Here is a 12880-nt window from a genome sequence, read left to right as displayed (position 1 = left end):
TGTTTTTTTTTACTTGTCCCTAAATTTTAATATTATCAATATTTATTAAATTTCTGCTAACTTACATGCTCTGTGCAGCGCTAACAGGGGCTTCATGCAAACAAAAGATGCAGCACAAGCAGCACTTGCCAACTCGGTGGTCGGAAGACTGAAAAAGAGGAGGTGTCCTGGACAGGAAAAACCAGACAAAATCACATTTGCCATCTACAGTCATGTATGAAATGGAAAGAGAAAGTTCAGCAAAGCTCAAGGAAGGTGTAAAGTTCAATGGATAGTAAGTGCTATAAAGTTGCAGGGAGGATGCCAGCCACTGTGACTGTGAGTGTTAGTGTCTCTTTATTAAAAGCAAAAAGGCAGGGAAAGAAAGTCACTATCTGATCTGCACAGATCAAAGACAAGGTGGACAGAAAACATAACTTTAAACTTAGTAGTTCTCACATTGTAATATACATTGGCATCTATGGAATTTGGAAGGGGATGACCCCCCACCTCACCACATGCACTGGTTTAAATGTACATGCATATCTGCTTACTTAGAACAGGGATTCCCCAAATCCCATAGCCGAAATCTCCCCAACCCCAAATGCACTGTCTAACTGCACACTGTGCAAAATTTTTTACATACTGTGACCATTCGCACAGCCCATTGGGGCCTGATATACAAAAGAGAAAACACGCTTTCAAGCAGCTTTAAAGTTTACCCTTACAGGATCAGCTGCATTTAATAGCTTGTAAGTCATATATGGCTTTAAAGCCAGCTCATTTACCCAGTAATTTGTCCTCTATCTCATGCAAACTGTTTGTACTCATTTTCTGGAATATGCCTTTGAGTTCTGTTGATCTGAAGAAATTGCCAACGATGCAAACCAAATAAGACATTTTTCTGTGTATCTGAGTACAAACCGGATTCCAAAAAAGTTGGGACACTAAACAAATTGTGAATAAAAACTGAATGCAATGATGTGGAGATGGCAAATGTCAATATTTTATTTGTAATAGAACGTAAATGACAGATCAAACGTTTAATCCGAGTAAATGTATCATTTTAAAGGAAAAATATGTTGATTCAAAATTTCACGGTGTCAACAAATCCCAAAAAAGTTGGGACAAGTAGCAATAAGATGCTGGAAAAAGTAAATTTGAGCATAACGAAGAGCTGGAAGACCAATAAATACTAATTAGGTCAATTGGCAACATGATTGGGTATAAAAAGAGCTTCTCAGAGTGGCAGTATCTCTCAGAAGCCAAGATGGGTAGAGGATTACCAATTCCCACATTGTTGCGCAGAAAGATAGTGGAGCAATATCAGAAAGGTGTTACCCAGCGAAAAATTGCAAAGACTTTGCATCTATCATCATCAACTGTGCATAACATCATCCGAAGATTCAGAGAATCTGGAACAATCTCTGTGCGTAAGGGTCAAGGCCGTAAAACCATACTGGATGCCCATGATCTCCGGGCCCTTAAACGACACTGCACCACAAACAGGAATGCTACTGTAAATGAAATCACAGAATGGGCTCAGGAATACTTCCAGAAACCATTGTCAGTGAACACAATCCACCGTGCCATCCGCCGTTGCCAGCTGAAACTCTACAGTGCAAAGAAGAAGCCATTTCTAAGCAAGATCCACAAGCTCAGGCGTTGTCACTGGGCCAGGGATCATTTAAAATGGAGTTTGGCAAAATGGAAGACTGTTCTGTGGTCAGACGAGTCACGATTCGAAGTTCTTTTGGAAATCTGGGACCCCATGTCATCCGGACGAAAGAGGACAAGGACAACCCAAGTTGTTATCAATGCTCAGTTCAGAAGCCTGCATCTCTGATGGTATGGGGTTTCATGAGTGCATGTGGTATGGGCAGCTTGCATGTCTGGAAAGGCACCATCAATGCAGAAAAATATATTCAGGTTCTAGAACAACATATGCTCCCATCCAGACGTCATCTCTTTCAGGGAAGACCCTGCATTTTTCAACAAGATAATGCCAGACCACATTCTGCATCAATCACAACATCATGGCTGCGTAGGAGAAGGATCCGGGTACTGAAATGGCCAGTCTGCAGTCCAGATCTTTCACCTATAGAGAACATTTGGCGCATCATAAAGAGGAAGGTGCGACAAAGAAGGCCCAAGACGATTGAACAGTTAAAGGCCTGTATTAGACAAGAATGGGAGAGCATTCCTATTTCTAAACTTGAGAAACTGGTCTCCTCGGTCCCCAGACGTCTGTTGAGTGTTGTAAGAAGAAGGGGAGAAGATGCCACACAGTGGTGAAAATGGCCTTGTCCCAACTTTTTTGGGATTTGTTGACACCATGAAATTCTGAATCAACATATTTTTCCCTTAAAATGATACATTTTCTCAGTTTAAACTTTTGTTCCGTGATTTATGTTCTATTCTGAATAAAATATTAGAAGTTGGCACCTCCACATCATTGCATTCAGTTTTTATTCATGATTTGTATAGTGTCCCAACTTTTTTGGAATCCGGTGTGATGGATGGCCGGCCATTTATCCCGGCCAATACCCCCAAGCCGCCAGGTGGAGCCCTCCTTGCAGCGTGGAGGTCCCCAGAAGACCAGCAGGGCATCATGGACATTGGAGTTTTTATGCAAAGCCCTGTTGGATGCCGTGGGGGCCACAGGAGGGAGCTGCAGGGAGGACCGAGGGCTTCTTCGTGCCCTGTGACCCAGAGGTTCATCACAGGAAGAGCGACGGACTTCCGGGTTGAAGAAAGGGACTATTTACCCTGACCCGGAAGGAATAAGGACTTGTGGACTGGGGATTGAGAACACTTCCGGGTCAAGGATTATAAAAGGACTATGGGAACTCCCAGACAACGAGCTGAGCTGGGTGGAAGGGTGGCAACGTGTCTGGGAGCTGGAGGATTGGTTTATTGTATTATTGTGATTTATTATATGAGTATTGTGGTAGAGAGTGCGCTTTGTGCACTGTGGAAGAAAAATAAAGTCAACATTTGGACTTTTAAATGGTGTCTGGAGTTATGGACAGGGGTTCAAGGGAGCGAGGGCGCCCCCTATCGTTCACACCGGTTTGTAAAATAAAAGTCTCTTTGCCCAGTTCACTCCTGGCTTGTTTTTTGTGCAACTCAGAAACCCAAATGCGACAATATACATTTGTATCTAATGACTTTAAAGGGCGGCCTTGATTGTTTCAATAAGCTTCTAAACTCCACTTAAAGAAACATCTCCAAAAGTAAAAACATTAAATTAATTTCTTGGTCAGCATAAATATGCAGCTTGTAAATGCTATTGCTGTTTGTAATAAGTTAAAGTAAGATGCAATTCAACATACAGCTGACAAAAACATGAAAATAAATATTTTGACTGAATGACGAAAACAAGAATCATAAATATCTAATAATGTATACCCGAATTTCACATTATTCCTACTGATTACCCATTTCAATTCAAAATAATACACTTTCCTATAAAACTGTGTTTTACAATGACCATTAACAAAAGCCAAGTCACTAGGAAAAGCAGAAATTGATCTACAGTAGAATTGTATTATGCCTGTGTAATTGTAAATAGCATGTTCAAGAGTAAGCAGACCTAATAATATTATTATTACCTATTATTTTACTGATGCCTATATTCAAGGCAGCTTACAACATTTGAGATATAATTGGTTATATTTCTTTTGTTTTTCCAATTGTACAAACAGGTGAAGTGACATACATGATCATGGTCACAGTGGGATTTGAACCCAATTTTCAGGGTTTAAAGTCCTAGGTACAAAACCTTAACTAATACACCACACTGTCTGCCAATGATATAAGACTTTAGTATAAAAAAATCTGCAAATATTGTATATATAAATGTAAGAAGTTATGTAGTACTTCTAATATATCATTAATTGAAGGGACTATAACTAAGGCCTACTGTCTTATGAAATTCCCCAGGTGAAGCTGGGTAATACAGCAAGTACAGTAAGCATTTTTACTTTTGTTCTGTGGGTTACTGTTTTATGAATTTCTTCTTCTGTAATAGTTTAATAATTCAATACTATTGTACTTAACCAAATTAATTTTACACTGAGATAAAGTTTCCTTGATCTAAAATGTATGAGCCCAGTTTAAAACAGTACACCTGTTCATCTGATGAGCCCATGAGGTCACCTAAAAATTCCTTTAATGTGCTGAATAAAAAAAATGATTGATCAGCTTCTATCCTCTCCCGCAAACACAGTATAATCCTGAGCTAAGTAGATTTAGATCATCCTTTTTTGGGGCAGTTTTGAAATATTACCAACTTTGCTTAGAGAGTAAAAATTGAACTGGTTATTGTGTAGAAATAATTGTATTCCTGATTTGTCAAGTGTATGCTTGCGCTTATTTTTTTTATGATGTCTATGGTAGAGATTAAACAACTTATAAAAGAATGCAATTTGTTACAGCATCAGAATGATCAGAGAAAAAAGAATAAAGGTTCATTTTATAAACTATTAAATTTACATACAGTGTCAATCAATGCATTCATTTACTCTGGTTGGTTTACTCCCAAATGACTTGTATAAAATAAAGAACTATTATATTATATTCTGGTTCTTCTTATACCTTTGAGTTGAGCCACCACTCTTGGAATTTCTGTGCATATAACAACTGTCCATTTTGGTTGTTTACAGGACATCTGCTGATTTCTTAGTTATCTCTTAGTCATCTTTCAGTACATTTTGTGTTCACTTGACCTTTATCTGGTTTCTTGATATGCCTGTAAAGGTTTCTGACATTTATTAACCCTTTATGCTGTTTATTTAAGGTGAAGTTATGTTACCCTAAAATTATTCTTCCACATGTCTTATCACACGCCTACTTACCATAGAGTGTGCTCTGTCAACTTTGTGGCACATTATACTTTCAGACACTGAACATAATTCAACACATTAAGCAAACTATTATTTTGCTAGTATGGAGAATTTTTTGCTTAACACAACTATTTAAAACTTAATTCACCCTCTATCATTTTCAGTCATACAAAGACTCTTTGCCAACAAAGTGGGATTGTTAAAGCTAGTTTACACTGTACATAGTGTCTCAGTAAAGAATGCTATTTTAGAGTTGTTTTTATTGTAAAATTTTCACTTGCATACCATAACTGTTAAGAGAAAGAAAATCCTACCTTTAACAGTACAATTTCTGAAGCCTACGCAAAAAACTTGTACTCCCGGCCCACTTTAAATCCCCTCACACCTCTACCATCAGCGTCTTTTGTTTTGTAAATGTGTACATCAGCGCAAGCAGCCTGCTGTTACAGATTGAAATCAAAGGCTTCTTCTTTTTGGGTGCATACAATGTCAGCACGGCGCTGTCAGATCTAAACACTAGTGTCATGTACTGAAGTGACTTTAGCTGCAGGTGGAAGTCCCATTTTACATATGGTGTAGAGCAGAGTTGCGTTGTGTTACAGCAGTCTTAGTGTCATGTACTGAAGTGACTTTAGCTGCAGGTGGAAGTCCCATTTTATTTATGGTGCCGAGCAGAGTTGCGTTGTGTTACAACAGTCTATCAGCCGGCGAAAGCACTGTGAAGAAGCTGTCTGTTGCTATGGTCCTGCCTTTGTCCAGTCTGATAGCAGTCATGGGACATCGTATCTTTGATTGTCGCTACAATAAACAGTTCTAAGCAGGCATCAGCCACAGTGTTGCTCTTGTGAAAAAAATGGAGATAAATGACATCAACTCAAAGAGGGAGAGGCAAGTTCGTTTTACCACTTGAAAGTCACTGAGAGAATAAAACTGAACAATAAAAAAACAAGTGCTAACTTTTACAAGTAGCCAAAATTTACAGCGGGTGTTACAGACTTAAATCAAATGTGTTTTTATTATATTGTAGAAATAATAATAATAATAATAGCAGGTCACTACTAAAAACATGGCCTGCCTGGTCTCAAACCTGGGACCTTCAGGTTATAATGCATCAGTTCTTACCTCTACACCATTCAAGAATACTTGTAAACTTCCTGTCGATTGAACTTTGAGCTTGAGTTTTTAACTCGTTGGCAGCCATATGTAAATCGAATGCTTCATGTTTACCGTATTTGCTTCGATAAACACCAAGTCTCTCATTGTTGCTGGTCTCTAATAAGCGCCGGGCTTCAGAGGGGACGCTGCCAAATAGTAGCCGGTGTCTAACAGTAGCTGGGTCTTTGATATTTGCCTACTAGCGTACAGTACATTGTGTCGTCTGTATCTTTATAGACGTGTATAATACATGTGCATGTCAACACGTTGCATATATAAGAAAAAAGTCATTTGACATTGCCTTTGAGATTTGTGCGGTGGAATACGCGAAAGAAACTTCTGGTGAAGTGACCGCTCGTCATTATGGTGTTGATTCGAAAAGAATCGGAGAGTGGAAGAAACAATATGAGAGTCTTGTGTCTGCGAAAAAGGACAAAGGTGCAAGCAGAAAGTGGTTAGAAGGAGGAGGAACCAAGAAAGTTAGTGAAGAACTTGAAGACCATCTATTGTCCTGGATTCTTGAGCAGCAGCGAAAATCTGTCCGCGTTTCCAGAAAGATAATTTGTGAATGAGCGAAACTGATTTTCAATACCGAGATCGATGAAGAATCCAAGAGAAAGGAGACTTTTGTTGCGAGTTCCGGCTGGTTGCAAAAATTTATGGAACGTAATTCATTATCTCTCAGACAAAAAACAACTGTGGCTCAAAAAGATCCAGATAAACTGATTGACAAAGTTGTTTCTTTTGTGATTTGGATTTCTCAGCTGCGGATGACCAAAGGTATCCGAGAATGCAACATTATTGGAATGGATGAGATGTCAGTTTGGTTTGACATGCCGGGTGAGACAACTGTTCATCCCAGCGGAGCAAAAACAGTCTCTATCAAAACTACTGGCCATGAGAAAGATCATTTTACGTTAGTTCTTGCGACCAAGAGTGATGGAACCAAGATGAAGCCGTTCATCGTATTTAGACACGGAATACGAGAAGTGACGAGGTTGTAGCAAGATGTTTAACTTCAAGGAGCCGTCATAACATGTTCCCAAAACGGATGGATGAACGATGATCTCACAATCCAATGGCTGCAAAAAGTTTGTGGGAAATTTTCATTCCACAAGAGACTTCTGGTTTGGGACTCTTATCGTTACCATATCAGTGCAAACATTAAACGGGAGCTCAAAAAGTACAACATGGACACAGCAGTTGTTCCAGGAGGTTGCACAAAATATATGCAGCTAGCAGACGTTTCATGGAACAAATCTTTCAAGGACAAGATCAGAGCATTCTATGAAAATCGGATGGCAGGTGACAATGACAAAGAACTCACACGAGGCGGAAATTTGCACGCACCTTCACAGCGTCTGATAGTGACAAGGATCATGTCTGCATGGGATGAAATCTCAAATGAAATGATTCGGGAATCTTTCAAAAATTGTGGCATCACCAATTCTACTGACGGCAGTGAGGATTCATTAATTCATTGCCTCAAAGAAAATCAGTCATGTTTTGAAGGAAGAGAGAAATTGTCGGCGGCAAGAATTCAAAGCGTCGTGACAAACCTGAAAGAAGAGGAAGACGATAGTGAACTAGACAACAAAGAAGCCGTCACTGCAGATTCAGATTCGGAATAGCAGCGAAAGGTACAGAAAAGCATTGCCATTTATCTTTAACAGTCTTAAGCAGCATGTGAAATTCAAATAAAGTAGCTGTTTGTAATATTAGCCAATATTTATGTGTACCTAGCTGTACCGACACGCACAAAAAAATATTGCATTCTGAAGGTTTTTGTTAATAATGGCCGGTCTCTATTAAGCGCCGGGAGCATACACGGTATTTGATATTTGGACTAAAGTCTTCACACATTATACACTTTTCATCATTATTAGTATAACATGGAAAAAAGTTTCTGCTTTAGGTATGTGTTCAGCATTTCTTGCATTTCTCGCATTTCCTTTCATCCTACACTTACCCAGATCTTTGTAGACCCAGATCACACATGAAATGTATGCATTCCAAATAACAATATACTGTATTATTTACCCTATACAACTCCAGGCGCCCCACACGCAGATAAGAAGCCTTGGCTTGAGCTGGGAGACCTTTTTGCCTGTGAGCTAAGCTCTGTCAAGGCGGGGATGGGACAGCAGGCTGCTTGCTGCTTGTGCTGATTGACGCATTTACAAAACAAAAGACGCTGATAGTAGAGGTGTGAATGGATTTAAGGTGGGCTGGGATTACTAGTTTTTTCGTAGGCTTCAGGAATTCTAGTGTCTAAGCAGAAATTGATCTACAGTAGAATTGTATTACGCCTGTGTAATTGTAAATAGCATGTTCAAGAGTAAGCAGTTCCAGTGACCTAATAATATTATTATTACCTATTATTTTACTGATGCCTATATCCAAGGCAGCTTACAACATTTGAGATATAATTGATTATATTTCTTTTGTTTTTCCAATTGTAAAAACAGGTGAAGTGACATACATGCTCATGGTCACATAGTGGGATTTGAACCCAATTTTCAGGGTTTAAAGTCCTAGGTACAAAACCTTAACTACTACACCACACTGTCTGCCAATGATATTAAACTTTAGTATAAAAAAAAACTGCAAATATTGTATATATAAATGTAGGAAGTTATGTAGTACTTCTAATATATCATTAACTGAAGGGACTATAACTAAGGCCCACTGTCTTATGAAATTCCCCAGGTGAAGCTGATGCATGATGCATTTCTAGCACAGTCAAATGATATTAATAGTAGAAGCAATATTGTCAGTTGTGCAGAATAGTGAAATTCTTATGTTTGACCAACATGTAACACAGTGCTAATCTGTTAAGAGAATGATAAACAAGAACATACTAAAATATGTAACTTCATTTCAATTAACAGAAAACACAACCCACCTTTCCTGGTATACTCTTTACCCTTATCTGTATGCTTCTATTACATGTTAGTTTAATTATTTGGTGTACCGTGGAAGATTTTTGCAACATGGTTGCTTAGTCCGTCCACTGTGCAAACTACTGTGCAAGTCTTGACACTGAGTAAACTGGAAGAGGCATCTTTCTTAGTTTTAATCTGACAGTGTTGCTCTGAAATGTCTTCTTCGGTTGTTGCTTTTAATTTTACATTGTTGCAACCAGTGATTTTCTCTTACTTGCTGTTCCTGTAAACACTTAACTTTTATAGATGTTTCAATTTTAATTAGGTACTCATGCAGCTTTTACGTTGAAAAAGCCTGTACTGTGGCAGTGATACCATCATCTAGTTTACTGATTCTTTTCCTTTTTGAGCTTTAAAAAAATAAATAAATAAACAGAGTTACAAGCAATTGGACAACAAGCTGATGGATGTTTGTTTTTTCATTCTAGAGCTTTTGGTCCACTCTGGGTTTGTTTGACCATAAAATTGGTTTCATTTGATTAGTGTAAAAGCTTTTTTTTCTGAATGCATGAGTGAGGGCTAAATAATGCAACTCTTTAATGGTAAGAAAGCCATGCATTTAGATGAAGAGGCATTGATTCTTATACTACCTACATTTTAACAGTGCACATTACAACATGTACATGATGACATAAACTGCTACTGATCAAAATATTATGATAAAGATCATATACAAATAAATAACAGCAATTTACAGTATTTGTTTGAGGCACAATAAATAATTGTTTTTTCAAAGAGTCTACAGTAATTTTGTCACCATGTTAAAGTTTTTCCTTCTTAATATCCATTCTAATAGTGATGATGAGTTCATTGATCAGTACTTTTTGTTATGTTCAGTTACTATAGTATAGTACTATAGTAAGCTAACATTACTTTTACCTTATTGGTACCTTCTACAGGATGCTTTTTTGGTACCTTTTACAGGATGCTGTTGATGCTGTATATAGCTGTTTCTTTTTCAACTGGTGATGTGTTCCATTGTTTTTATATTTACAATTTATTTTGCACATTTGTTAGACATAACAGTTATGCAACATGTATTTTCTAATGTTTTTGACAGAGGGAAAAGAAGGAAGATGCATTTGAACTTCTTGAAAACAAATATTTGAAAAGAGCAATCACTATGTAATACTTTGAATAATTTTCCTATGAAAAGCAATTATACTTATTTTTAATTTTTCATTTCAGATAGTAATGGATTTTAAACATCCTGACATTTTAAATTTTTCATTTCAGATAGTAATGGATTTTAAACATCCTGATGGACAAAATGTGTCTGTTCTTCTGCCTCAGAGAAGTTTACTGGTGATGAAAGGAGAGTCTAGATATCTGTGGAGTCATGGGTAAAAATAAATTTCTTGTCAGTAGGAGGTTTAGGCTGTTCAGTATTTTTTACACATTTATTATTCTAGATGTACTTTTATAGATCACATTTGTACTGTGTAATTTTTAAATATTTTTTACAATCATAGTACTGGCATGGAATGTTCTTTCTAAGGACTGGCTTAGCTTGGCTCACTTATTTGTGCACTACTGGAAAATCTTGTGTGGTAAAGCATTGAAAGATGTGCCTGCTTAAACAAAGGAGCATCTTAGAGCATTGCTTTCAGGTTAAGAAACGTGTCCTGGATTACACAGTGAGATAGCAGAACACTTGGTTGCTTTGCTGTTTATCTTAATTATGGCCCTTGTCTGTTTTGTAGATCCATGGTGTCAAATGATGTCACGGTAGAGAAGGGAATTCCCTGAGCAGCTTTAGGAATGTGATTTTGGTAGCCATCCCAGTTACTTTGGGTGTGAAGTTTGCTCATTTCCCATGAATACTTAAGTTGAGTTCATTCATAGTCTTCCTCTCACAGGCCACTAATGTTCATGTTAGGTTAAAAGTATTGCACTGCTGTCTTATCCAGGTATTTTTGAAATGGAAGCAACATTAATTTAAATGCTTGTAATTATGCTTTGTGTTTCTTTAAATAAATCAAGGGCCTACAGTCTTTTTATCCATGTAGCTGATAGAAATGATTTACTTAATAACTGGAATGTTATTTACTTGTTAACATCATCATTATTTACATTTTTCATTATCCATTTTGTTCCAAATTCTGTTGAGAGAAAACATTTGGCAAATACTGAATATCCAAATTGTATAATATATTTCTATGCAGTGCACTTCTGTTCTACCAAGAACTAGCTCCTAATTCGAACCTAAAGCTACTGGTGCAGGTTAAGATGGATTACTCTTTTTTTTTTGACAGGATTACTCCCAGAAAATCTGATGTTGTTCCAGTTATTAATGCTGATGTAGCACAGATAGTTAGCAGTGATCTCGGGAACTTAACATTAAACAAGAGAGAAACCAGAACTTCCTTTACATTCCGGAAAGTGAGGCAAACTCCTTGCAATTGTGGTAAGTATGATATTCCAAAATGTATTGTTATTTCATTGGTAAAGCATTTCTTTAAATATTTAACATCATAAAGTATTTGTTGTGTTTAAATTAAATGTTAACATTTGCTTAAACAAAAGCATAAAGCTATATATGTTCCTGAAAGTGAAGTTTTTATTTTCATTTTCAAGTACTGTTTGCGTGATAGCTAATTTGTGTAACACGTGGATGGTTTTTGGGTGGTGTCATTGGATTTTTCTCCACGTACACTGGGTTTCCTCTTATGTCCTGAATACAGGCAGGATAAATCATATTGTGGCTCTACATTGGCTCTGTATAAGTGAACACAGGTCTGTTTAGGTTTCTTCTGTGATGGACTGGTGCCCTGTTCTCTGTTCACTACTGCCTCATGCCTAGTACTGTCAGCATAGGCTGCAGTCCATTGTGACACAAAAGTATATTAAGCAAGTTTGAAAATTTTACAGCACATGATGATATTATTACATTATAAGTTGTTTTCAGCTTATTTAAACAGATGCATGGCCACCACATTTATACAGAGCTGTAACAGTTTTTCTTTCTGTTTTTCTCATTATATAAATATTTTATTCATTGTTAGTGAGTTTTCTTGTCCAATGTAAAATTAAGAGCAATGTCTTAAATTTTATCTTTTATAACCGTAAGGGCATTTACTAATGCTGTTGTTAATTGACTTAGTTAATGAGCTTTTAGTCCTTAACTGTTACCCTGAAATCAGAAATAAGATGATTCTAAAAATGGGGAAAATACTCAACATTTCTGTTTGTTTTTCTTGTTATGGCACTATTTTAATATATTGACACATTTGTTTGAAATCCACGTGCGTTTGTCTAAGCTCCTTATCAATTGTTCAACATTAGTAGAATCCTTAAGGCATACTTTTTATTTCAACCATTTTATTTATGGATTTTACTCTCAATGATTTTTGTGTTGAGTTTTGTTTGAATGGTTGTTGGACATATTGAACCACAAGCAGAACTGGAAATGTAAACATAAAGAAATAATAATCTCCTTGCCTCAGAAACTTTGGGAGCTGCTTATCTTTCTGGCCACCTGGCACTTTTCCTTACTGGTCTGAAAAGATATATAATTCAAAATCGTAGCTTAACTGTAAGGTTCATTTAGAAAAAAAATCATTTAAGTCTATATATAGTTTTTAGGTGTTCACAGATTTTTGGTTTAAAAATTAATGAAGCAAATTGTTCTAAATTTTCCTCACTGTTTATAAAGAAAAATCATGGCTTACTTTAGTATAATGATGTGTCTCAAGGACAATGTGCTCTGGATCACAAAGTAGTTAGAATTTCCAGTATTATAATGCCAGAATGCAGATTATCTATGTGGTTTTAAAATTAGATTTTGGAAAAAGCAGATTTTACTTCTAAATCAACAACAGAATAACATTTTGATTGAGATACACAATTGAGACTGTTAGGAAAAAAGCAATTATTTTTTGCAGAATGATATACCCAATGAATATGGATTGTGATGATCATAGCATTTACAGTGGTGTGAAAAACTATTTGCCC

The 12880-nt window shown here is 36.8% G+C and overlaps 1 protein-coding gene across 2 annotated transcripts in view; it reads left to right on the top strand.

The window, feature by feature from the left end:
• Positions 1–12880, top strand: part of alkbh8 (alkB homolog 8, tRNA methyltransferase) — a 72561-nt gene that overhangs the window by 47487 nt on the left and 12194 nt on the right. For both annotated transcript variants that reach the window (XM_039744200.1, XM_039744201.1), the window contains exons 7-8: positions 10163–10269; positions 11182–11333. In XM_039744200.1, coding sequence (XP_039600134.1) covers positions 10163–10269; positions 11182–11333 — 259 coding nt within the window. The remainder of the gene's footprint in view (positions 1–10162; positions 10270–11181; positions 11334–12880) is intronic.

Source organism: Polypterus senegalus, chromosome 2 (genome assembly GCF_016835505.1).
Source record: "Polypterus senegalus isolate Bchr_013 chromosome 2, ASM1683550v1, whole genome shotgun sequence".
Classification (NCBI taxonomy): domain Eukaryota; kingdom Metazoa; phylum Chordata; class Cladistia; order Polypteriformes; family Polypteridae; genus Polypterus; species Polypterus senegalus.
Note: the sequence above shows the minus strand (reverse complement) of the source record. Positions and strands in the feature narration are given on the sequence as shown.